General features: G+C 44.0%; 2 protein-coding genes across 7 annotated transcripts in view; both read left to right on the forward strand.

Moving 5' to 3' along the window:
• The window catches only part of atp7b (ATPase copper transporting beta), a 24406-nt gene extending 6845 nt beyond the window's left edge, over positions 1 to 17561 (forward strand). For 4 of the 5 annotated variants that reach the window (XM_065023528.1, XM_065023526.1, XM_065023527.1 and 1 more), the window contains 19 exons: positions 1361 to 1645; positions 1820 to 1983; positions 2280 to 2441; positions 2621 to 2697; positions 2824 to 3007; positions 4024 to 4257; positions 5334 to 5425; positions 5676 to 5803; positions 10480 to 10634; positions 10770 to 10904; positions 11034 to 11228; positions 11472 to 11654; positions 11872 to 12070; positions 13364 to 13510; positions 14668 to 14810; positions 15060 to 15263; positions 15392 to 15509; positions 15652 to 15754; positions 16875 to 17561. In XM_065023528.1, the coding sequence (XP_064879600.1) occupies positions 1361 to 1645; positions 1820 to 1983; positions 2280 to 2441; positions 2621 to 2697; positions 2824 to 3007; positions 4024 to 4257; positions 5334 to 5425; positions 5676 to 5803; positions 10480 to 10634; positions 10770 to 10904; positions 11034 to 11228; positions 11472 to 11654; positions 11872 to 12070; positions 13364 to 13510; positions 14668 to 14810; positions 15060 to 15263; positions 15392 to 15509; positions 15652 to 15754; positions 16875 to 17151 (3185 nt within the window). In that variant the 3' untranslated portion in view covers positions 17152 to 17561. The remainder of the gene's footprint in view (positions 1 to 1360; positions 1646 to 1819; positions 1984 to 2279; positions 2442 to 2620; positions 2698 to 2823; positions 3008 to 4023; positions 4258 to 5333; positions 5426 to 5675; positions 5804 to 10479; positions 10635 to 10769; positions 10905 to 11033; positions 11229 to 11471; positions 11655 to 11871; positions 12071 to 13363; positions 13511 to 14667; positions 14811 to 15059; positions 15264 to 15391; positions 15510 to 15651; positions 15755 to 16874) is intronic. The other variant, XM_065023524.1, reaches the window with a different exon arrangement.
• A 2382-nt stretch (positions 17562 to 19943) lies between these two features.
• LOC115116359 (transmembrane protein 272) lies at positions 19944 to 25426 on the forward strand. Of its 2 annotated transcripts, none has more exons than XM_065023554.1 (3): positions 19944 to 21906; positions 23757 to 23839; positions 24020 to 25426. In XM_065023554.1, exons 2-3 carry the CDS (start codon positions 23792 to 23794, stop codon positions 24395 to 24397), a joined length of 426 nt encoding a protein of 141 aa, XP_064879626.1. In that variant the 5' UTR covers positions 19944 to 21906; positions 23757 to 23791; the 3' UTR covers positions 24398 to 25426. The 2 variants fall into 2 exon arrangements, with proteins under 2 accessions (XP_064879626.1, XP_064879633.1); XM_065023561.1 differs by having other exon boundaries at positions 19944 to 21194.
• The last annotated feature ends 767 nt before the right edge of the window (positions 25427 to 26193 follow it).

Below are 26193 nucleotides of genomic sequence, written 5' to 3' on the forward strand. Positions count from 1 at the left end.
AGGTGCAGGTAGCAATCGGTTGAAGAGCATGCATTTAGTTTTACTTGTATTTAAGAGCAATTGGAGGCCACGGAAGGAGAGTTGTATGGCATTGAAGCTTGCCTGGAGGGTTGCTCAATTGGTCCATAGCATCAATGATGTCTTTGATGTGGCAAGAAGGTTTGCTGTGTCTGTCAGCGTAGTGTCCAGAGCATGGAGGCGCTACCAGGAGACAGGCCAGTACATCAGGAGACGTGGAGGAGGCCGTAGGAGGGCAACAACCCAGCAGCAGGACCGCTACCTCCGCCTTTGTGCAAAGAGGAGCAGGAGGAGCACTGCCAGAGCCCTGCAAAATGACCTCCAGCAGGCCACAAATGTGCATGTGTCTGCTCAAACGGTCAGAAACAGACTCCATGAAGGTGGTATGAGGGCCCGACGTCCACAGGTGGGGGTTGTGCTTACAGCCCAACACCGTGCAGGACGTTTGGCATTTGCCAGAGAACACCAAGAGTGGCAAAGTCGCCACTGGCGCCCTGTGCTCTTCACAGATGAAAGCAGGTTCACACTGAGCACATGTGACAGACGTGACAGAGTCTGGAAACGCCGTGGAGAACGTTCTGCTACCTGCAACATCCTCCAGCATGACCGGTTTGGCGGTGGTTCAGTCATGGTGTGGTTCAGTCACAGCCCTCCATGTGCTCGCCAGAGGTAGCCGGACTGCCATTAGGTACCGAGATGAGATCCTCAGACCCCTTGTGAGACCATATGCTGGTGCGGTTGGCCCTGGGTTCCTCCTAATGCAAGACAATGCTAGACCTCATGTGGCTGGAGTGTGTCAGCAGTTCCTGCAAGAGGAAGGCATTGATGCTATGGACTGGCCCACCCGTTCCCCAGACCTGAATCCAATTGAGCACATCTGGGACATCATGTCTCGCTCCATCCACCAACGTTGCACCACAGACTGTCCAGGAGTTGGCGGATGCTTTAGTCCACGTCTGGGAGGAGATCCCTCGGGAGACCATCCGCCACCTCATCAGGAGCATGCCCAGGCGTTGTAGGGAGGTCATACAGGCACGTGGAGGCCACACACACTACTGAGCCTCATTTTGACTTGTTTTAAGGACATTACATCAAAGCTGGATCAGCCTGTAGTGTGGTTTTCCACTTTAATTTTGAGTGTGACTCCAAATCCAGACCTCCATGGGTTGATAAATTTGATTTCCATTGATCATTTTTGTGTGATTTTGTTGTCAGCACATTCAACTATGTAAAGAAAAAAGTATTTAATAATAATATTTCATTCATTCAGATCTAGGATGTGTTATTTTAGTGTTCCCTTTATTTGTTTGAGCAGTGTATGTTGTGTTCTTTTCTCCTGAAGAATCTGGTTCTGCAGAAACTCCAACAACCCCTCCCCTTCAAAGACAAAAGACTCCCCTTTCCCCCCACTCCCCCAGAATGGCTCACAGTAGCTTTGGCTCTACCAATACTTCCATTAATGGTAGCTCTGGCTCTACCAAGACTTCCATTAACGGTAGCTCTGGCTCTACCAAGATGGCCACTGCTGGTGAGGAGGGGAAGGTTCAGAAGTGCTTCATCCGTGTGACAGGCATGACCTGTGCGTCCTGTGTGGCCAACATTGAGAGGAACTTAGTCAAACACAGAGGTGGGTGATGTTATCCTTTAGGTCACTGTCATTTCCCGTAGAGTCACTAAGCAGAACGCTTGACCTGGCAGTACAGTTTCTATCATGAGGATAAACAAGTATTTTGTGGTGATGCCACTTTCCCTGGTTAGGGGTTAACTGCACAACATTGTGTGTGGTGTGTGTGTGTTCCAGGTGTCATCTCAGTGCTGGTTGCCCTCATGGCTGGTAAGGCGGAGGTGAAGTATGACCCTGGTATTGTTGATGCCAAGCGGATAACACAGCTCATAGAGGGTCTAGGCTTCGGTGCCACACTGATAGAGGACAATGCTGTTATGGATGGGAAACTGGACCTCTCTGTGAGTCCTCTCATTGGCTGAGAGAACATGGAGACAGAAGAAATACATTAAATGCTTGGCTAAATACATTTCTATGCTTGGCCAAATACATTTCTATGCTTGGCTAAATACATTTCTATGCTTGGCCAAATACATTTCTATGCTTGGCTAAATACATTTCTATGCTTGGCTAAATACATTTCTATGCTTGGCTAAATACATTTTCTTTGATGTTTAGTCCAGTACTACATTGTGCCAACGTGTTGTCTGGTACAGCTGCATTAAGTTTAAATTAGTTTTGCTCATCTCATGTGTAGGTAACTGGGATGACATGTGCGTCATGTGTCCATAACATTGAGTCCAAACTCACCAGGACCAAAGGGATTCTAGAAGCCTCAGTTGCACTGGCAACCAATAAAGCCCAGATAAAGTTTGACCCAGAAGTGCTTGGAGCTCGTGACATCATCAGAATGATTGAGGTAGCTAGCTATAAGTTGACTTTGCTGTCATGTCTCTTTAAATTTTGTTGCTAAATTAGTTTTTCCATTACCAACATCTTGTAATTGTTTTGATCACCTATATATTCACATTGTGCAATTACAGTGTTGGTACATATTCTTACCCATATTTACAACTGTAGTAACTCTGTCTGTTCTAGGGGCTGGGCTTTGGGGCGTCTCTAATGAAAGCTGAAGGCTTTGGGAACAACCTGGATCATGGGGAAGAGATTCAACAGTAAGTATCTGTTTTGGTGGTCTGTAGATTCTGACTTGAGATAGGTGTTTTTGAATCAACCTTGAATTCTTTTAACACACTCTCCTCTCTGCATGCGTCCTGCGTGTGTGTGTGTGTGTGTTCCAGGTGGAAGAACTCGTTCCTGTTCAGTCTGGTGTTTGGGGTGCCAGTGATGGGCTTGATGATCTACATGATGGTGATGGACAGTCAGCACGGGGAACACGGTGGCTCTATGCCTGAGGAGCAGAACCTTCTCCCAGGCCTCTCCCTCCTCAACCTGGCCTTCTTCCTGCTCTGTACACCTGTCCAGGTATAATAAGACCCTACCTAGCCCTGCTACTGGCTCAGTCTCAGTACTGTAGATGTGTCTTTGACCCCAGATACTATAGGACCCTACCAAGCCCTGCTACTGGCTCAGTCTCAGTACTGTAGATGTGTCTTTGACCCCCAGATACTATAGGACCCTACCAAGCCCTGCTACTGGCTCAGTCTCAGTACTGTAGATGTGTCTTTGACCCCCAGATACAATAGGACCCTACCAAGCCCTGCTACTGGCTCAGTCTCAGTACTGTAGATGTGTCTTTGACCCCAGATACAATAGGACCCTACCAAGCCCTGCTACTGGCTCAGTCTCAGTACTGTAGATGTGTCTTTGACCCCCAGATACTATAGGACCCTACCTAGCCCTGCTACTGGCTCAGTCTCAGTACTGTAGATGTGTCTTTGACCCCCAGATACAATAGGACCCTACCAAGCCTTGATACTGCTTATCTACTGTATGTCGTAGTCCATTATATAATAACTGTACGTCACATTTCTCTCTCTCTTCATACCTCTCTTTCTCAATCTCTCTCTGTTTCTCGCTCTCTCTCTTCGTACCTCTCTTTCTCAATCTCTCTCTGTTCCTCGCTCTCTCTCTTCGTACCTCTCTTTCTCAATCTCTCTCTGTTTCTCGCTCTCTCTCTCTTCCTACCTCTCTTTCTCAATCTCTCTCTTCGTACCTCTCTTTCTCAATCTCTCTCTGTTCCTCGCTCTCTCTCTTCATACCTCTCTTTCTCAATCTCTCTCTGTCTCTCGCTCTCTCTCTTCATACCTCTCTTTCTCAATCTCTCTCTGTCTCTCTCTCTCTCTCTTCATACCTCTCTTTCTCAATCTCTCTCTGTCCTCTCTTTCTCAATCTCTCTCTGTCTCTCTCTCTCTCTTCATACCTCTCTTTCTCAATCTCTCTCTGTCTCTCGCTCTCTCTCTTCATACCTCTCTTTCTCAATCTCTCTCTGTCTCTTGCTCTCTCTCTCCTCCTCTTTCCCTCCCCCACTCCTCCATCAGATCTTCGGGGGTCGTTATTTCTACATCCAGGCGTACCGCTCGTTGAGACACCGCACGGCTAACATGGACGTCCTCATCGTCCTGGCAACCTCCATCGCCTACATCTACTCAGTTGTGGTCCTCATTGTGGCGATGGCAGAGAGAGCCAATCAGAGCCCTGTCACCTTCTTTGACACCCCGCCCATGCTCTTCGTCTTCATCGCCCTGGGCCGGTGGCTGGAGCACATAGCAAAGGTAAAGCTATTCTACCCTACTCTATTCTACTCTACTCTATTCTATTATGCTATATTTTACTCTATTCCATTCTATTATATTCTACTCAATTGTATTCTACTCTACTCTGCTCTATTCCATTCTACTCTATTCCATTCTACTCTATTCCATTCTACTCTATTATTTTCTACTCTATTGTACTCTATTCCATTCTACTCTACTGTACTCTATTCCGTTATACTCTACTCTATTCCATTCTACTGACCTCTATTCCATTATACTCTATTATTTTTACTCTACTGTACTCTATTCCATTATACTCTACTCTATTCCATTCTATTATATTCTACTCTATTCCATTCTACTCTACTCTATTCCATTCTATTATATTATACTCTATTCCATTCTATTCTATTATATTCTACTCTATTCCATTATACTCTATTATTTTTACTCTACTGTACTCTATTCCATTATACTCTACTCTATTCCATTCTATTATTTTCTACTCTATTCCATTCTACTCTATTCTACTCTACTCTACTCTACTCTACTGTACTCTATTCCATTATACTCTATTCCATTCTATTATATTCTACTCTATTCCATTCTATTATATTCTACTCTATTCCATTCTACTCTATTCTACACTACTCTATTCCATTCTACTCTGTTCTACTCTACTCAATTGTATTCTACTCTACTCTGCTCTATTCCATTCTACTCTATTATGTTTTACTCTATTCCATTCTACTCTGTTCTACTCTACTCTATTCTACTCTATTCCATTCCACTCTATTCTACTCTACTCAATTCCACTTTCCTTTACCTGGACCACAGCTAAAGTCCTTTTGGTTGGAAGTACTTCTGCTGCTCTCAGCTTTATGGATGGTGGATCACCAGGGTTATTCTAGGTCATATCTGATCAGTTTTTGTGGCATTTATGGTCATATGATTGTGTTATTATGGTGTCAGTGTGGGAAAGCAATCACCAGACTACAGGCTGAAGACTTATGCTGAGGTCGGCTGGTAATTCCCAGGTTTAATCAACACCTACTCACGTCATTGCCTCTGTGTTTCCTGTTCCTGTTCTGCAGAGCAAGACATCTGAAGCACTGGCCAAGCTGATGTCACTGCAGGCTACTGATGCCACTGTGGTCACGTTAGGTCCTGACCACTCCATCCTCAGGTGAACCTAAACCCAGCTTCATTTTCCCACAGTGAACACATTTTATGTGATGTTTATTTTTATATTGGCCTCATATAATCAAACCTGCCATAGTCTGATTTCTTTACAATCTGTTTATAGCTGTGTCCATAAACTATTCTGAGAATACTTCACCACAATAAATCAGTACTGTGTCTGTGCTGTGTGCGTGCGTGTGTGTGTCTGTGCTGTGTGCGTACGTGCGCGTGTGTGTCTGTGCTGTGTGTGTCAGTGAGGAGCAGGTGTCGGTGGAGCTGGTCCAGAGAGGAGACATAGTGAAGGTGGTGCCTGGGGGAAAGTTCCCCGTGGACGGGAAGGTGATCGAGGGAAGCTCCATGGCAGATGAGTCCCTCATCACAGGTAAGAACCGTTTTGTTGGGGAGCCAATGGGCCGTAGTGGTTTACTGTCATTATGGTCCTTTTGTGGTCTATTGGTGATTGACTGTGTTGTAGTGAAGGGTAAAGGCATGTAAATGCACCTTTTTTATTTAACAGTAGCAAAATACCACTACATGACCCACCTAGTGTGGAGAAATGCATTGAAAATATAGGTAGCATTACTCTATTCACCGCTAACGACGATCGTTGTCATTGTGGTCATTTAGTGTCTGTATCGGTGGTTGCTGGTAGTCATTGTGGTCATTTAGTAGTCTGTATCGGTGGTTGCTGGTAGTCATTGTGGTCATTTAGTAGTCTGTATCGGTGGTTGCTGGTAGTCATTGTGGTCATTTAGTAGTCTGTATCGGTGGTTGCTGGTAGTCATTGTGGTCATTTAGTAGTCTGTGTCGGTGGTTGCTGGTAGTCATTGTGGTCATTTAGTAGTCTGTCATGGTTGCTGGTAGTCATTGTCATTTAGTAGTCTGTATCGGTGGTTGCTGGTAGTCATTGTGGTCATTTAGTAGTCTGTGTGGTGGTTGCTGGTAGTCATTGTGGTCATTTAGTTTAGTCTGTATCGGTGGTGGTTGCTGGTAGTCATTGTGGTCATTTAGTAGTCTGTATCGGTGGTTGCTGGTAGTCATTGTGGTCATTTAGTAGTCTGTATCGTAGTCTGTTGCTGGTAGTCATTGTGGTTGCATTTAGTAGTCTGTATCGGTGGTTGCTGGTAGTCATTGTATTCATTTAGTAGTCTGTATCGGTGGTTGCTGGTAGTCATTGTGGTCATTTATTAGTCTATCGGTGGTTGCTGGTAGTCATTGTGGTCATTTAGTAGTCTGTATCGGTGGTTGCTGGTAGTCATTGTGGTCATTTAGTAGTCTGTATCGGTGGTTGCTGGTAGTCATTGTATTCATTTAGTAGTCTGTATCGGTGGTTGCTGGTAGTCATTGTGGTCATTTAGTAGTCTGTATCGGTGGTTGCTGGTAGTCATTGTATTCATTTAGTAGTCTGTATCGGTGGTTGCTGGTAGTCATTGTATTCATTTAGTAGTCTGTATCGGTGGTTGCTGGTAGTCATTGTATTCATTTAGTAGTCTGTATCGGTGGTTGCTGGTAGTCATTGTATTCATTTAGTAGTCTGTATTGGTGGTTGCTGGTAGTCATTGTATTCATTTAGTGTCTGTATCGGTGGTTGCTGGTAGTCATTGTATTCATTTAGTAGTCTGCTGGTGGTTGCTGGTAGTCATTGTATTCATTTAGTAGTCTGTATCGGTGGTTGCTGGTAGTCATTGTATTCATTTAGTAGTCTGTATCGGTGGTTGCTGGTAGTCATTGTATTCATTTAGTAGTCTGTATCGGTTGCTGGTAGTTTGTATTCATTTAGTAGTCTGTAGTCTGGTAGTCATTGTATTCATTTAGTAGTCATTTAGTATCTGGTGGTTGCTGGTAGTCATTGTATTCATTTAGTAGTCTGTATCGGTGGTTGCTGGTAGTCATTGTATTCATTTAGTAGTCTGTATCGGTGGTTGCTGGTAGTCATTGTATTTAGTCTGTATCGGTGGTTGCTGGTAGTCATTGTGGTCATTTAGTAGTCATTTGGTTGCTGGTAGTCATTGTGGTCATTTAGTAGTCTGTATCGGTGGTTGCTGGTAGTCATTGTATTCATTTAGTAGTCTGTATCGGTGGTTGCTGGTAGTCATTGTGGTCATTTAGTAGTCTGTATCGGTGGTTGCTGGTAGTCATTGTATTCATTTAGTAGTCTGTATCGGTGGTTGCTGGTAGTCATTGTGGTCATTCTAGTGGTTGCTGGTAGTCTTGTATTCATTTAGTAGTCTGTATCGTGGTTGCTGGTAGTCATTGTATTCATTTAGTAGTCTGTATCGGTGGTTGCTGGTAGTCATTGTATTCATTTATTTAGTGGTTGCTGGTAGTCATTGTATTCATTTAGTAGTCTGTATCGGTGGTTGCTGGTAGTCATTGTATTCATTTAGTAGTCTGTATCGGTGGTTGCTGGTAGTCATTGTATTCATTTAGTAGTCTGTATCGGTGGTTGCTGGTAGTCATTGTATTCATTTGTAGTGGTCTTGTATCGGTGGTTGCTGGTAGTCATTGTATTCATTTAGTAGTCTGTATCGGTGGTTGCTGGTAGTCATTGTATTCATTTAGTAGTCTGTATCATTGTATTCATTTAGTAGTCTGTATTAGTGGTTGCTGGTAGTCATTGTATTCATTTAGTAGTCTGTATCGGTGGTTGCTGGTAGTCATTGTATTCATTTAGTAGTCTGTATCGGTGGTTGCTGGTAGTCATTGTATTCATTTAGTAGTCTGTATCTGTATCGGTGGTTGCTGGTAGTCATTGTATTCATTTAGTAGTCTGTATCGGTGGTTGCTGGTAGTCATTGTATTCATTTAGTAGTCTGTATCGGTGGTTGCTGGTAGTCATTGTATTTAGTAGTCTGTAGTCTGTATCGGTGGTTGCTGGTAGTCATTGTATTCATTTAGTAGTCTGTATCGGTGGTTGCTGGTAGTCATTGTATTCATTTAGTAGGTTGCTGTAGTCATTGTATTCATTTAGTGTCTGTATCGGTGGTTGCTGGTAGTCATTGTATTCATTTAGTAGTCTGTATCGGTGGTTGCTGGTAGTCATTGTATTCATTTAGTAGTCTGTATCGGTGGTTGCTGGTAGTCATTGTGGTCATTTAGTAGTCTGTATCGGTGGTTGCTGGTAGTCATTGTATTCATTTAGTAGTCTGTATCGGTGGTTGCTGGTAGTCATTGTATTCATTTAGTAGTCTGTATCGGTGGTTGCTGGTGTCATTGTAGTCATTTGTATTCATTTAGTTCTGTATCGGTGGTTGCTGGTAGTCATTGTATTTAGTAGTCATTTAGTGTCTGTTGGTTGCTGGTAGTCATTGTATTCATTTAGTAGTCTGTATCGGTGGTTGCTGGTAGTCATTGTATTCATTTAGTAGTCTGTATTGGTTGCTGGTAGTCATTGTATTCTTTAGTAGTCTGTATCGGTGGTTGCTGGTAGTCATTGTATTCATTTAGTAGTCTGTATCGGTGGTTGCTGGTAGTCATTGTGGTCATTTAGTAGTCTGTATCGGTGGTTGCTGGTAGTCATTGTATTCATTTAGTAGTCTGGTGGTTGCATTTAGTAGTCTGTATCGGTGGTTGCTGGTAGTCATTGTATTCATTTAGTAGTCTGTATCGGTGGTTGCTGGTAGTCATTGTATTCATTTAGTAGTCTGTATCGGTTGCTGGTAGTCATTGTATTCATTTAGTAGTCTGTATCTGGTTGCTGGTAGTCATTGTATTCATTTAGTAGTCTGTATCATTGGTGGTTGGTGGTTGCTGGTAGTCATTGTATTCATTTAGTAGTCTGTATCGTGGTTGCTGTAGTCATTGTCTGGTAGTCATTGTATTCATTTAGTAGTCTGTATCGGTGGTTGCTGGTAGTCATTGTGGTCATTTAGTAGTCTGTATCGGTGGTTGCTGGTAGTCATTGTATTCATTTAGTGTCTGTATCGGTGGTTGCTGGTAGTCATTGTATTCATTTAGTAGTCTGTATCGGTGGTTGCTGGTAGTCATTGTATTTAGTAGTCATTTAGTAGTCTGTATTTTGCTGGTAGTCATTGTGGTCATTTAGTCTGTATCGGGTTGCTGGTTGCTGGTAGTCATTGTATTCATTTAGTAGTCTGTATCGGTGGTTGCTGGTAGTCATTGTATTCATTTAGTAGTCTGTATCGGTGGTTGCTGGTAGTCATTGTATTCATTTAGTAGTCTGTATCGGTGGTTGCTGGTAGTCATTGTATTCATTTAGTAGTCTGTATCGGTGGTTGCTGGTAGTCATTGTATTCATTTAGTAGTCTGTATCGGTGGTTGCTGGTAGTCATTGTATTCATTTAGTGTCTGTATCGGTGGTTGCTGGTAGTCATTGTATTCATTTAGTAGTCTGTATCGGTGGTTGCTGGTAGTCATTGTGGTCATTTAGTAGTCTGTATCGGTGGTTGCTGGTAGTCATTGTAGTCATTTAGTAGTCTGTATTCGGTGGTTGCTGGTAGTCATTGTATTCATTTAGTGTCTGTATCGGTGGTTGCTGGTAGTCATTGTATTCATTTAGTAGTCTGTATCGGTGGTTGCTGGTTGTCATTGTATTCATTCAGTAGTCTGTATTCATTTAGTAGTGGTTTGCTGGTAGTCATTTAGTCAGTCTGTATCGGTGGTTGCTGGTAGTCATTGTATTCATTTAGTAGTCTGTATCGGTGGTTGCTGGTAGTCATTGTATTCATTTAGTAGTGGTTGCTGTCATTGTATTCATTTAGTTGCTGGTGGTTGCTGGTCATTGTGGTCATTTAGTAGTCTGTATCGGTGGTTGCTGGTAGTCATTGTGGTCATTTAGTAGTCTGTATCGGTGGTTGCTGGTAGTCATTGTGGTCATTTAATAGTCTGTATCGGTGGTTGCTGGTAGTCATTGTGGTCATTTAGTCGTCTATCGGTGGTTGCTGGTAGTCATTGTGGTCATTTAGTAGTCTGTATCGGTGGTTGCTGGTAGTCATTGTGGTCATTTAGTAGTCTGTATCGGTGGTTGCTGGTAGTCATTGTGGTTCTTTGGTGGTCTACCATGGTTGATGGGGTGGTCAATGTTCTCTCTGTGGTCAGGTGAGCCCATGCCTGTGAGTAAGAAGCCCGGCAGTTCAGTGATAGCTGGCTCCATCAACGCCCACGGATCTCTACTGGTGCAGGCCACCCACGTAGGAGCAGACACCACCCTCTGTCAGATAGTCAAACTAGTGGAGGAGGCACAGACATCCAAGGTAAACAAACCACTTTATGGCCAAGGTCAAGACGGGACGTCTTTGATTGTAGGCTACAATTACCTGTGTAAGTTACAATATAATCAGTTATTGATGATATTTTGTAAGTATCTGAAACATCTCTTGTTGGACTAGGCCCCCATCCAGCAGTTTGCAGACAGACTGAGTGGATACTTTGTACCCTTCATAGTCATTGCCTCAGTGCTAACACTGCTGGTCTGGCTGCTGATCGGCTTTGTCAACTTCCATGTTGTGAAGGAGTACTTTCCTGTGAGTAACCACAAGAGCTTATCAAACTCATAACAAAGCCTTGTGGCATTGATGTACTTTCTGAATGAAAAGACTAGTTCTGAATCATATTGTTTGTGTGTTTCTGTTTGTGTGTTTTTAACCTCACAGGGTTACGATGAGAACATCCCCAAGACAGATGTTATTGTCCGCTTCGCCTTCCAGGCCTCCATCACAGTCCTGTCCATCGCCTGCCCCTGCTCTCTGGGCCTGGCGACCCCGACAGCTGTCATGGTGGGCACGGGGGTCGGAGCCCAGAACGGCATCCTCATCAAGGGAGGGGAACCGCTGGAGATGGCCCACAAGGCAATGCACCTCTATTTACTACCTCCCAACCGAAACATACTTCCCGTAAACGTCCAGTGTTTTCCAAACTGTATTGTGGGCCGGGTGCAGGGTAGAGTCGGTTATGGTGACTTGGTGTGAAGCTGAACATGTATGACAGGCGTTTTCCACTGCTCTAACCCTAACAGCCACAGCTAAAGCTACCAGCAGTAACACAGAAAGAAAATGACAGTGTTTTCCGCTCCCTCCTTTCCTCCCATTCAGATCGGTGCAGTGATGTTTGATAAGACAGGCACCATCACTAACGGTGTCCCGCGGGTGACCAGGGTGTTGGTGCTGTGGGAGAGGGCACGGCTACCCCTGCGTAAGGTCCTGGCACTGGTGGGCACAGCGGAGGCCAGCAGTGAACACCCACTGGGGATGGCTGTGGCCAGGCACTGCAAAGAGGTGAGGGTATTTCATTGATATCTACCAGGTATCTGTGCTTTAGCCGCTGTATAAACACAAACAAGGTCATTCTCTCCACTTTACCCTGGAATTATTCTCCAGGTCGTTGATATAAATGAGAATGAATGTTCACAGTCAACTTACCTAGTGAAGTAAGGGCTCAATATAATGAAATAAATAACTAGTGTGAGCGAGCGCCTGTCCGTATGTATATCAGGAGCTGGAGACAGATGTTCTGGGTTCCTGTAAGGACTTCCAGTCGGTGCCAGGCTGTGGGATCAGCTGTAAGGTGTCTAACATTGAGGAGGTACTGCTGGAGGGTGACCAGGACTCCTGTCATACCCAGGTCACACTGCAGGGGGCCACGACTGATGAGAGCAGCCTGGTCGGCGATACTGTGTCAGTGTCAGTGTCAGGTCAGTGTTGCTTTACAACATCACGGTTTTTACCCCTTTACTTGGTGGTCGTACTCATGATGTACAGTACCAATCAAAAGTTTGGACACACCTACTTATTCAAGGGTTTTTCTTTATTTTTACTATTTTCTGCATTGTAGAATAACAGTGAAGACATCAAAACTATGAAATAACACATATGGAATCATGTAGTAACCAAACAAAGTGTTAAACAAATCAAAATATATTTTATACTCTTCAAAGTAGCCACCCTTTGCCTGGATGGCAGCTTTTCACACTCTTGGCATTCTCTCAACCAGCTTCATGCGGAATGCTTTTCCAACAGTCTTGAGGGAGTTCCCACGCATGCTGAGCACATGTTGGCTGCTTTTCCTTGACTCTGCGGTTCAACTCATCCCAAACCATCTCAATTGAGTTGAGGTCGGGTGATTGTGGAGGCCAGGTCATCTGATGCATACTCCATCACTCTCCTTCTTGGTCAAAAAGCCCTTACTGCCTGGAGGTGTGTTTTGGGTCATTGTCCTGTTAAAAAACAAATGACAGTCCCACTAAGCTCAAACCAGATGGGATGGCGTATCGCTGCAGAATTCTGTGGTAGCCATGCTGCTTAAGTGTGCCTTGAATTCTAAATAAATCACTGACAGTGTCACCAGCGAAAGCACCATCACATCACCTCCTCCATGCTTCACGGTGGGAACCACACATATGGAGATCATCTGTTCACCGACTCTGCATATCACAAAGACCAAATCAAATCAAATCAAATTTATTTATATAGCCCTTCGTACATCAGCTGATATCTCAAAGTGCTGTACAGAAACCCAGCCTAAAACCCCAAACAGCAAACAATGCAGGTGTAAAAGCACGATCAGGGTGTGACAGGTGGACTGTCGTTTCTCTTATTTGAGCTGTTCTTGCCATAATATCTTCTGTATACCACATCGTCACAACACAACTGATTGGCTCAAACGCATTAAGAAGGAAAGAAATTCCACAAATTAACTTTTAAGAAGGCACACCTGTTAATTGACATGCATTCCAGGTGACTACCTCATGAAGCTGGTTGAGAGAATGCCAAGAGTGTGCAAAGCTGTCATCAAGGCAAAGGGTGGCTACTTAGAAGAATCTCAAATATAAAATATATTTTGATTAGTTTAAAACATTTTTGGTTACTACATGATTCTATATGTGTTATTTCATAGTTTTGATGTCTTCACTATGATTCTACAATGTAGAAAGTTGTCTAGCCTTGAAGTCCACTCCATTGCCAGTGGTGTTTTGTGTGTTGTCCAGGTGCCTCTGCTAGCCCCTCCTATTCAGTCCTGATCGGGAACAGAGAGTGGATAAGGCGGAACGGGCTTCATGTAGGAGCTGACGTGGATGACGCCATGTCCAGCCATGAGACCAAGGGCCAGACAGCCATCCTGGTAGCTATAGATGGTACAGTCTCATTCCAATGACAGACATTTACATTTGAGTAATTTAGCAGACCTGTTTTCCAGAGAGACTTACAGTTAGTGCATTCATGATAGCTAGGTGGGACAACCACATACATATCAGTCATAGTAAGTACATTTTTCCTCATTAAAGTAGCTATCAGCAGAGTCAGTGCTGGTAAGTGGAAAAAGTCAAGTGCGAGTGTTAGTTCACGGAAGGTAGTTTTTTTGGGAGGGGTGTCCAACAGAAGAAAAGCCTTCTATGACCCTCAGGACTGTGTCCTACTCCAACAGTGGTTTATCTATGACCATCAGGACTGTGTCCTACTCCAACAGTGGTTTATCTATGACCCTCAGGACTGTGTCCTACTCCAACAGTGGTTTATCTGACCCTCATGACTGTGTCCTACTCCAACAGTGGTTTATCTATGACCCTCAGGACTGTGTCCTACTCCAACAGTGGTTTATCTATGACCCTCAGGACTGTGTCCTACTCCAACAGTGGTTTATCTGACCCTCATGACTGTGTCCTACTCCAACAGTGGTTTATCTATGATCCTCAGGACTGTGTCCTACTCCAACAGTGGTTTATCTATGACCCTCAGGACTGTGTCCTACTCCAACAGTGGTTTATCTATGACCCTCAGGACTGTGTCCTACTCCAACAGTGGTTTATCTATGACCCTCAGGACTGTGTCCTACTCCAACAGTGGTTTATCTATGACCCTCAGGACTGTGTCCTACTCCAACAGTGGTTTATCTATGACCCTCAGGACTGTGTCCTACTCCAACAGTGGTTTATCTATGACCCTCAACAGTGACTGTGTCCTACTCCAACAGTGGTTTATCTATGACCCTCAGGACTGTGTCCTACTCCAACAGTGGTTTATCTATGACCCTCAGGACTGTGTCCTACTCCAACAGTGGTTTATCTATGACCCTCAGGACTGTGTCCTACTCCAACAGTGGTTTATCTATGACCCTCAGGACTGTGTCCTACTCCAACAGTGGTTTATCTATGACCCTCAGGACTGTGTCCTACTCCAACAGAGGTTTATCTATGAGGTACATACACTGAACATGGGATATGTGTCAATCCCCTGCGTCAACCTCACCGTTCTGTGTCGGGGACATGTTCCATCTCCTCTTCCTATGCCCTAGGTGTACTGTGTGCCATGCTGGCCATAGCAGACACAGTGAAGACCGAGTCTGCCCTGGCTGTCCATACTTTACTCAGCATGGGGATAGAGGTGGTCATGATCACTGGGGACAACAGACGTACTGCTAAGGCTATAGCCACACAGGTAAGAGAAAGATCGAGACCGCACGCATGCATGTGCAGCACATGGGGATGTGGGAAACTCCTCAGCCTGAAGGGTCGCAACTTGTGCTGCCAAATTGTACATTTTATTGTGGCACCGACTGGTAAGACTCTTTGGGAGGGCCGTCACGTGTGCTAGCAAGACAGAGGTTCTGGGTTCGAGTCTTGGTGTGAGCTGAATCAGGAGGAACCACACACACACGTCTGAATTGTGTCTCTGTCCCTCCTCCAGGTGGGCATCAGGAAGGTATTTGCGGAGGTGCTGCCGTCCCACAAGGTGGCCAAGGTGCAGGAGCTGCAGGAGAGGGGTCTGAGGGTGGCCATGGTGGGTGACGGGGTCAACGACTCGCCCGCCCTCGCCCGCGCCGACGTGGGCATCGCCATAGGGACGGGCACAGACGTGGCCATAGAGGCAGCTGACGTGGTGCTGATCAGGGTGAGGAGCAGAGTGGGGTGTGGTTGGGATGTTACCTACATCCTAGTTACATGTGTTGTGATGTACTTGAAAGGGAGAGATGAGGTCTCCTGGGTGTATTTTCTGTTTTTTTTCTCCTTTCTACGTAGAATGATCTGTTAGACGTGGTGGCCTGTATTGAGCTGTCCAAGAAGACTGTTCAGAGGATACGCATCAACTTTGTCTTCGCTCTCATCTACAACCTGGTAGGGATTCCCATCGCCGCAGGTGAGTAACAAATCATATTTTATTGGTCGCATACACATATTTAGCAGATGTTATTGCGAGTGTAGCAAAATGCCTGTGATCCTTGCACCAACAGTGTAGTTGTGTGTGTGTAGTAAAGCTGGGTTGCACTGTACCCATCCAGGTGTGTTTCTGCCCGCTGGTCTGGTCCTACAGCCATGGATGGGTTCAGCAGCTATGGCAGCTTCCTCTGTGTCTGTGGTCATCTCTTCCCTGCTGTTGAAACTGTGAGTGTATGCTTCTGCCTCTCTGTCTGTCCGTCCTTCCATCTATCTCCCTGTCTGTTGGGGATTTTGCTGTGTATTTATTTCAACCAATCAAACTTGCCCTCCTAGATGTTTTGCATACCTTTCAACATCCCAGATGGGAACTTTTACAGGACGTCATGCAAGCATTTTTATACCACTTTTCATGCACCAAAATCTCAATCTCTTCACTGTAAACTCGGTCCATTGAGAAGCGTTTCCATAGTAACCTGAGTAAAGTAGCGTGTGCCTGTAGAACAGCCCAGGGCACCGTGTCCAGAGTGTCTCTGTTGCAGCAGCCCACTCACTGAACACTACACAGACTGAACACAGTGCACTTTGACCTCTCAGCTGTATCTAGTTCACTATTTGGAACCATTCCAACTCCCTCTTTATTTATGGAAAACAGTGTAAATGTCTCAATCTTTCTCCTTTTCTGTTTCTTACATGCCACATGTTTTCATGTCATGTTTGTCTTACTCACTCACACGTTATTCTGCCTATATGAACACGCCACTTGTCCGTTTCAGGTCAAGTCTCTGTCTCTACACTTTTCTCCCCATCCTCCTCATACTCTCGTTTACTCATTCAAATATTTTTTATTGAACACGCACCAGAATGGTGTATAGGTATAAAAGACAAGTCTGCAATTCTTATTTAAACATAAAAGAGCAGACAGGAACAACAAGACCCAGAGTTCTGGGTACAAAACAAATATTACAAAACAAGACATAGAGAACAAGGACATGTAGAAAGAAAGAGGGTAGATGTCACCCCCCTTATCCCCCCCCCCCCCCCCCTATTCCCCCCTATTCCCCTCCCAACTGCTCGGGTGGCAGGGCCAGCACATGCTGCCTAAAGGTAGATTAAAATATTAGAATTGAGAGTGGGTTAAAATGTACAAATCCACAGCGCCGACTGGTCCAAGTAAGAGAGGAAAGGCTGACAGATTTGATCAAATGTTAGAATATATCTCATTCTTTGTAAGTGTACACTATTTGCCAATTCGCTAAGCCATAATTTGGTAGAGGGAGCTTCCCTCCTTTTGCTCTCTCTCTTACTAAAACTGACCTCAGTCCTCTCCTGATTCTGCCTGCTCCAGGTATAAAAAGACGTCAATCGAGACGTATGAGTTCCGGGCCCAGGGGAACATGAAGAGCCTGAGCCCCAGCCAGGTGAGCACCCACGTGGGTCTGGACGACCGGCGACGCACCCCTCCCTCCCTCCGCGGCGCCTGGGAGCGCCTGAGCCAGGGCAGCCTCCTCTCCCTGCCCATCTCCCGCTCCAGCCAGCCGGCCAGCCGAGGTCCATCCACCCCCTCTCTCCAGGACCGCTGCTCCCTGCTGGACCACGAGAAGGAAGTGGGCCTCGTAGTGTAGCAAGGTGCCAGGTAGAGGACATTCTGTCGAAAGGGAAACTGCCTGTCCTATGGAAACCATCTGATGGAAAAGTCCAAGGGAAACTGTCCACATTCCTTAGTCTCATCCTCTTCATGTCAATTAGATGTATTTTAATATTTGACTGAACCATAACTGAGAAATAAATCAATACCTAGAAGTTAATCATTCACAAAGTTACTTTCTTTAAATCTTTCAAGACACTTTTTATCACAAGCGGTTAAACAATATGGCTCTTCAGTTTACATTATGAGGAAATGTTATTCATTGTGAACTTTTTTTAGGGGGATTGTCATGTGTGGTTTGCCCACCTATTGTCTGTTTTGAGTGTGTTCTAATGATTCATTTGTCTCCTTTGTCCCTGTAGTCCAAATATATTTCAGTAAAATCCACCAACGTTTCTGCTTTGTACTTCCCTTGACTTGTTTGCGTAGCCCATCTCATTAAGGTTTTTACAAAACATCTGTAGGTAGCCTGCGAGATGAAAAAACAGGATTTTAGGCGCAAGATTCAGAGAAACGTATTTGGACAATATTCCTCCTATTCATGAGAACATTGCACTCGCCCATGCAGTTGTTTTAATAAACTACTCTGCGGGGACGTGGGAGGGCGAGACTCTCCCTGATAAAAGGAGAGGGGCTCAAGAATACAGTTTCACAGAAGATGCTCAACTGAAACCGTCTCCTGGTTCCACTTGTTTTGTTGTGCACTGATTTAGAAACAGATCTTGACACACGTTGCAGACTATTTCAGGAAGACCAGAAGGGAAGTCATTCTGAATTGGTGGAGTTTTTATATTATTAACAAGTATTTGTGGAGATCATTTTTAATTCTATCTAAACAATAGGCTAACCTTTTTGTCTCTGCGTTGGCATAATTGACCATCCAAGTCATTCAATATAGCCTTTACGCTTATTTCAATTGGATGTGCATGGTTACCAGTTTTCCAGTACGCTCTCCATCTGTTTTCTGGTCAGTGTGGATGCAAAATAATGTTCAGGTGGATATTAGGTTCTAGGTGACTGTAAGGGAATTCTGCCCTATGCACACAAGAGACCACAGGAAAACTTCTTTGATCAGAGGTTTTGTTAAATAAGGATTGCAACCCGGAGCACACACTTACAGCAATTTACAAGCAAGACACTCAGTTCTAAAGATGGTGTTTTCCCTTTTATCCCACACTATAGTTCACCCCGCCCAGGGTGATGTCCCTTAACTTTAATACCATATAAGCTCATCATTTTCTCTCCGCTGGGCGGAGTTCAGTTTATTGTGTTATTGGCAGTTAGTTTCCCAATCCTTCTTCCTCTTATTGCTATCAGAAGTAAGACTGGAACATGGCATCAACAGAAACTGGCTAAGTTCCCTTTATTTATCTGTTATCAAATTGTATTTGTCACATACACATGGTTAGCAGATGTTATTTGTCACATACACATGGTTAGCAGATGTTAATGCGAGTGTAGTGAAATCCTTGTGCTTCTACTTCCGACAATGCAGTAATAACCAACGAGTAATCTAACCTAACAATTCCACAACTGCTACCTTATACACACAAGTGTAAAGGGATCAAGAATATGTTCATAAAGATATATAAATGAGTGATGGTACAGAATGGCATAGGCAAGATGCAGTAGATGGTATCGAGTACAGTATATACTTATGAGATGAGTAATGTAGGGTATGTAAACAAAGTGGCATAGTTTAAAGTGGCTAATGATACATGTATTACATAAATATACAGTAGATGATATAGAGTACAGTTTATACAGTGGGACAAAAAAGTATTTAGTCAGCCACCAATCGTGCAAGTTCTCCCACTTAAAAATATGAGGCCTGTCATTTTCATCATAGGTACACTTCAACTATGACAGACAAAATGATTTTAAAAAAATCCAGAAAATCACATTGTAGGATTTTTTTATGAATTTATTTTTAAATTATGGTGGAAAATAAGTATTTGGTCACCTACAAACAAGCAAGATTTCTGGCTCTCACAGACCTGTAACTTCTTCTTTAAGAGCCTCCTCTGTCCTCCACTCGTTACCTGTGTTAATGGCACCTGTTTGAACTTGTTATCAGTATAAAAGACACCTGTCCACAACCTCAAACAGTCACACTCCAAACTCCACTATGGCCAAGACCAAAGAGCTGTCAAAGGACACCAGAAACAAAATTGTAGACCTGCACCAGGCTGGGAAGACTGAATCTGCAATAGGTAAGCAGCTTGGTTTGAAGAAATCAACTGTGGGAGCAATTATTAGGAAATGGAAGACATACAAGACCACTGATAATCTCCCTCGATCTGGGGCTCCACGCAAGATGTCACCCTGTGGGGTCAAAATGATCACAAGAATGGTGAGCAAAAATCCCAGAACCACACGGGGGGACCTAGTGAATGACCTGCAGAGAGCTGGGACCAAAGTAACAAAGCCTACCATCAGTAACACACTACGCCGTCAGGGACTCAAATCCTGCAGTGCCAGACGTGTCCCCCTGCTTAAGCCAGTACATGTCCAGGCCCGTCTGAAGTTTGCTAGAAAGCATTTGGATGATCCAGAAGAAGATTGGGAGAATGTCATATGGTCAGATGGAACCAAAATATAACTTTTTGGTAAAAACTCAACTTGTCGTGTTTGGAGGACAAAGAATGCTGAGTTGCATCCAAAGAACACCATACCTACTGTGAAGCATGGGGGTGGAAACATCATGCTTTGGGGCTGTTTATCTGCAAAGGGACCAGGACGACTGATCCGTGTAAAGGAAAGAATGAATGGGGCCATGTATCGTGAGATTTTGAGTGAAAACCTCCTTCCATCAGCAAGGGCATTGAAGATGAAACGTGGCTGGGTCTTTCAGCATGACAATGATCCCAAACACACCGCCCGGGCAACGAAGGAGTGGCTTCGTAAGAAGCATTTCAAGATCCTGGAGTGGCCTAGCCAGTCTCCAGATCTCAACCTCATAGAAAATCTTTGGAGGGAGTTGAAAGTCCGTGTTGCCCCAAAACATCACTGCTCTAGAGGAGATCTGCATGGAGGAATGGGCCAAAATACCGGCAACAGTGTGTGAAAACCTTGTGAAGACTTACAGAAAACGTTTGACCTCTGTCATTGCCAACAAAGGGTATATAACAAAGTATTGAGATAACAAAAGTTTATTGACCAAATACTTATTTTCCACCATCATTTGCAAATAAATTCATTAAAAATGTGATTTCCTGGATTTTTTTTCTTCATTTTGTCTGTCATAGTTGAAGTGTACCTATGATGACAATTACAGGACTCTCTCATCTTTTTAAGTGGGAGAACTTGTACAATTGGTGGCTGACTAAATACTTTTTTGCCCCACTGTACATATACATATGAGATGGGTAATGTGGGGTATGTAAACATTATATTAAGTGGCCTTGTTTAAAGTGGCTAGTGATACTTTTTTTTTTACATCAATTTCCATTATTAAAGTGTCTGGAGTTGAGTCAGTATGTTGGCATCAGCCACTCAATGTTAGTGGTGGCTGTTTAATTAACAGTCACATGGCCTTGAGATAGAAGCTTTTTTTCAGTCTCTCGGTCCCAGCTTTGATGCACCTGTACTGACCTCGCCTTCAGGGGAGGTGACCAAGAACCCAATGGTCATTCTGACAGGGCTCCAGAGTTCGTCTGTGGAGATGGGAGAACCTTCCAGAAGGACAACCATTTCTGCAGCATTCCACCAGACGGAAGCCACTCCTCAGTAAAATGCACATGACAGCCTGCTTGGAGTTTTCCAAAAGGCTCTCGACATTTTGAAATGTTGCGTAGCCTAATTCTAGATGTTTTTTCTCTTTCTACCCTCTCCAGCTAGGCTACTCTGACCCCCTGGGGAAGATACAGGGGCAGGGCAAACACTTTCATCCAGGAATCAGGATGTAACTGTTTGACCAAATTAAGGTTTTAGCTGCCCCCAAAATAGAAAGTATTGAGTGAAGTGAACAGACAGAATTTGTAGCTGTCACAGATGCAACCACATCCAAGCATGGGAGAAGTATGCCTACTTTCTACCTCTCCACTTTATCTACCAGCTCACGTTTGTTTCCTATGTTTTAGGCCTAGTGCTTGGGCTATATGACGCATTATATTCCTTGCTATATTTGACAACATTGTTTGAAAGGTGTTGAAGTTGGGTATAACATGCCAGCGGGTGATAAGATAGTATGCTGAATATTTTACGCATTGGCCCGCCCTAGACTATAAACCAGCAGCGCAGTTAATACCTAGACCTATGTGGATTGCTGCATGTTGTAAAATGAATGAGTATTGTGATGCATAATTGCAATAGTACTTTGGAATGTCCAGTCAATGAGCATTATGATTAAGGCCAACTAGTCATTCTACAGATCGGTGCTTGATGACAGCATCATCTCTCGTAGTAACGGTGCCATTTCAAAAACCGGGGAAATAATCAAACAACCATCTGCTAATAAAACAAGAAAGACTTTAAAGTTAGTTGGAAGCGCTCGTTTTTATTTCGAAGACTTGCAGCCGAAAGGACAATAACCAGGTATGTCAGGAATCTAAGGTCTCCGGAGCCTTTGCCAACTTTCTTAACGTCCCCCCCTTCTCCCCCTTGCCAACTCTCCTCTTGCGCCTAACGGTTTAAGAATATTGGTATATCCAGAAACCAAAAAGCTGAACAGATATACACATTTTTTATTTGGAGGAAGGGGGAATTGCATTGAATCAAGTTCTTACGGAAGGTAAGGAAGGGATCCAATGTGTCAACGTTTTAAATAAATAGCCTACATTGTTAGGTCTACATTTAATTTTCAGGGACAGATACAATGATTACAATGTCTCAATATTTTGTTATCCTAATCTACTTATTTAACTCAATACTGCCTAAAAAACTCTAAACCATCTAATAATAAAAAGACAAAGTCGTAACAGTTTTAGTTAAACGCCCATCTTTTATTTAAGCAGACTTTTAACATCTCTGCACTACCAGTGGTGGAGTCTGGAGTGAGAACCGGTAGGGGGCGGTTAGTTCAGGTAGGTTACCCGGCCTGTCTAACGCCTCCTGCGGCCTCCTCTCCTGCGACGCCGGGACACCCTGGGGCGACGGCGCCTGCGGATACGGCGGCTGGCTCTGCGTCTTCTGGGCATAGTGATTGATAGATAAGACTATGAATGACTTTGAGATGTGCCGGGGGTCCCTTTTATAGGGCTGGAGGTGGGCGGGAGTTACGTCATCATGGGATAAACGATGACGCAATAATTATTAATGACAATTAGAATTTTGAAAAGTCCTGTTATAAGTGAGGTCATAGTAGCATAGTCAGGATGATGCAATAGTCACTGTGCCATTCCAAACACAAAAACCGGAAAAATACAAAACACAGTGGAATATAAATTGGATAATCAGATGTGTTAGGTAATATGACAAGCTTTGCTTGAGCCTAAAATGAAGAAGAAGAAAAATTGTCCCAAAGTTGTAGGAGACCTTCCTGCAGCTTAGAATCCTTAGCACATGCCTATTATAATATACATATGACAATATTTGAGGATGACAATAATTAATTATAGTACACAATTTCTGAAATATCACATGCCTTCACTTTTATTTTCCTGCATAAGTAAAATCAGGATTATGCCTCTACTGCCATTCATTCGAATTAGACTGGGTTGGATTTCTCCCTGACCAATATGGCTGCCATTTTCATCCCATTATGGAACTTTGTGGGCTAGGAAAAACTCCCTAGAAAGGCTGGGAACCTAGGAAGAAAGCTAGAGAGGAACCAGGCTCTGAGGGGTGGCTAGTCAGTCCACTTCTGGCTGTACTAGTAGGAGATTATAAGAGAACATGGCCATTAAGGCCAGATCGTTCTTCAAGATGTTCAAATGTTCATAGATGACCAGCCAGGTCAAATAATAATCACAGTGGTTATAGATGGTGCAAAAAGTCAGCACCTCAGGAGTAAATGCAATTTGGCTTTAAATAGCTGAGCATTCAGAGGGGGAGACAGAGGGAGAGAGACAGAGGGAGAGAGACAGAGGGAGAGAGACAGAGGGAGAGAGAGACAGAGGGAGAGAGAGACAGAGGGAGAGAGAGACAGAGGGAGAGAGAGACAGAGGGAGAGAGAGACAGAGGGAGAGACCGAGGGGGAGAGGGAGAGACCGAGGGGGAGAGGGAGGGAGAGAGAGAGAGGGAGAGGGAGAGAGAGAGAGGGAGAGGGGCGAAGCAGCAGGTCCGGAACAAGCAGAAACTCAGCAGCATGACCAGGTGGACTGGGGCCTGACAGCCAGTAGTTGTCAGGCCAGGTATTCCTGAGGCATGGCCCTAGGGCTCAGAACCTCCAGGAGGGGAGAGAGAGATGGGAGAATTAGAGGGAGCACACTTAAGATCACAGGTGACCAGATAAGACAGGAAATTACACCAGATAGGACAGACTGACACTAGTCCTCCAGTACATAGACTATTACAGCATAGATACAGGAGACTGAGACAGGGGGGTCTGGGGAGATGCACTTATTGGTTTTGGTGCTGTATTTGTTCTATTGAGTTATGTTGGTAAACTAATGAACTATTGATGATGTTTAACCCCTGCAGGTGTGAAGTCTATAGACGACTGCCCTGTTCAGCCAATGATTCCTCTCTACCTGCTGGTGGGTGGGGTTATTGGCAGTGTAAAGGTAATGGATGTGTTCCAGATCATAGGTTGTAATGTGGCAACAGGAAAGTAGAACAGGTTCCAAACACGTCCAGGCTGTAAAAATTATAGACAGTGCAAAACAATATGTAAGGAAGGCAGGCACTGTCGCTCTAGTGTTCACCCCAATCTGACCCATGACCTCTGACCCTGAACCTTCCAGGTCACGCTGCTCCTGTACGACACCACCCGCATGAGGTCGCTCATCTCCAAGTCGGTCGTCATCGGCGACGACGATGCCGACGAGTATCCATGGAGACAGAACGCAAACAAGTACTACGTGCACGTCATCCTCAGCCTGTTCTTGTTCGTCTGGTTCCTCCTGGGGAACTACTGGGTGTTCTCTGTGTTCCAGCCTAACTTCATCACACCCTTCCACCAGCCACAGGACTACTGCAGGAAGTCTCTGTACCTATTTGCTGTGTTTGTGTTGACGCTCAGCCACACCGTGCTGCTCCTGCTACTCTGCTGTGGGGTCTGTGTACACGTCTGCTCTCAGACCAGCACCAGGGACGACTACGGGGATAGTGATGAAGACTGAGTGACTGACTGGCTGGCTGGATGACTGACTCAGAGAAGCATACAGATGTAGGATTTTAATTTGATCATCCTGTTTTCGCAGGAATGTTCTTGCGCAGCAGGAAATACAAGCTTGTAGTGTATCTGAGTTTTAAAAGGGCTTCTGAAGTTTGTAATTTCCACCTTGAAATTTCAGACTTGATTTTCCCTCACAAAAATTATACTGTAATGTCCAGTAATTATAATCCACATAATCATTTACATTTCCTGTTTCCTGCTGTAGCAAACTGTCTCAAATAAAGATCCTACATCTGTACAGAAAGATTGTGGAGCACTGGGGCATTGCAGTTAGATGGTTCTGTAGTTAGTAGAACAGTGGGGCATTGCAGTTAGATGGTTCTGTAGTTAGTAGAACAGTGGAGCATTGCAGTTAGATGGTTCTGTAGTTAGTAGAACAGTGGAGCATTGCAGTTAGATGGTTCTGTAGTTAGTAGAACAGTGGGGCATTGCAGTTAGATGGTTCTGTAGTTAGTAGAACACTGGGGTATTGCAGTTAGATGGTTCTGTAGTTAGTAGAACAGTGAAGCTTTGCAGTTTGATGGTTCTGTAGTTAGTAGAACAGTGGGGCATTGCAGTTTGATGGTTCTGTAGTTAGTAGAACAGTGGAGCATTGCAGTTAGATGGTTCTGTAGTTAGTAGAACAGTGGAGCATTGCAGTTTGATGGTTCTATAGTTAGAAGAACAGAGCGAAAGGTGAGGTTGGGTGTGTAACGTTGGGGAGATATGAGCGCAGGGAAAGACTCATCTTAGCATAACTAACAGAAGTTCTAGGCCTCTATATGTGACCTAGACAGTTGCACGAGGAAAGAAGAGTCATTCTGGTGGCAGCTCCCAAACAAATCTGTGAAATCTACATGTATCATATGTAACCACACAGGTGGGCCTAGGAGCCTGTTGTTAACTTGACTGCATCATGTGTGGGTGTTTTTGTGCAATGTAATTGTCTTTTTAGATATTAAATTACACAAATGAAACATGTGCTACAATTCTACATCTGTTTCATGTACTTTGTAGGGTCTGAAATGAATTTACAAGGCATGTTTTATATACAGTCCCAGATCAACATTTGATCAACACAGATGTCAGCATGTACAGTATATTGTGTTTAACTCAATGTAGGATTTTAGCACTAATATTTATTCATTCATGTTTGCATTTTCTATAGTATTTTAAATCATTTTGTTTGTCAGGAGGCAATGTGCACTGTTACATTAGGCTCTTGACTTGTGGAAGATAATTTTTGAACGCCGCCAATCTGACAGTACAGCAATACTACTGCACCATCTAGTGGTCAAATCAAGTACTATGAAAGCGTAATCTCACATTTACATTTACATTTAAGTCATTTTAGCAGACGCTCTTATCCAGAGCACGACAGCTCATTTTTTAAATGTAATTATAATCTTTAGTGGGTGTGATGAATAATCTCTCAATTGAATTGGTGTTCATTTTTTATCATAAGGACATTTGAATGCAAATAAATAATACATTTTTCAGAAGTCTTACACAATCATTCATGAAATCTATTTATTTTGGAGGCAGTAGCAAAATAGGCCATAAATTCCACTCTGATATGTCTACCCAAATCAGTTTGGACGTGCCTCCAAATCTAATTGGTCTATTCGAAGACGCTTCTGACGAGCTGTTAAAGGAAACGCCAATCCCTCACGCCATTGGCTATGCGCGCCCAATCCCTGCGCATTGGTTTGGTCTGTGCTATCTGGAATCCTTGGGACGTCCATTGACGTTGATATTTAA

The sequence above is a fragment of the Oncorhynchus nerka genome, linkage group LG2 (assembly GCF_034236695.1).
Source record: "Oncorhynchus nerka isolate Pitt River linkage group LG2, Oner_Uvic_2.0, whole genome shotgun sequence".
NCBI classification, from domain to species: domain Eukaryota; kingdom Metazoa; phylum Chordata; class Actinopteri; order Salmoniformes; family Salmonidae; genus Oncorhynchus; species Oncorhynchus nerka.

Bases quoted from the DNA above. Each gene is read 5' to 3' on its own strand.
- LOC115116359 (XM_065023554.1), top strand. From the start codon at position 23,792: ATGATTCCTCTCTACCTGCTGGTGGGTGGGGTTATTGGCAGTGTAAAG. The intron at 23,840-24,019 runs GTAATGGATGTG...TGAACCTTCCAG, and splicing joins GGGTTATTGGCAGTGTAAAG to GTCACGCTGCTCCTGTACGA.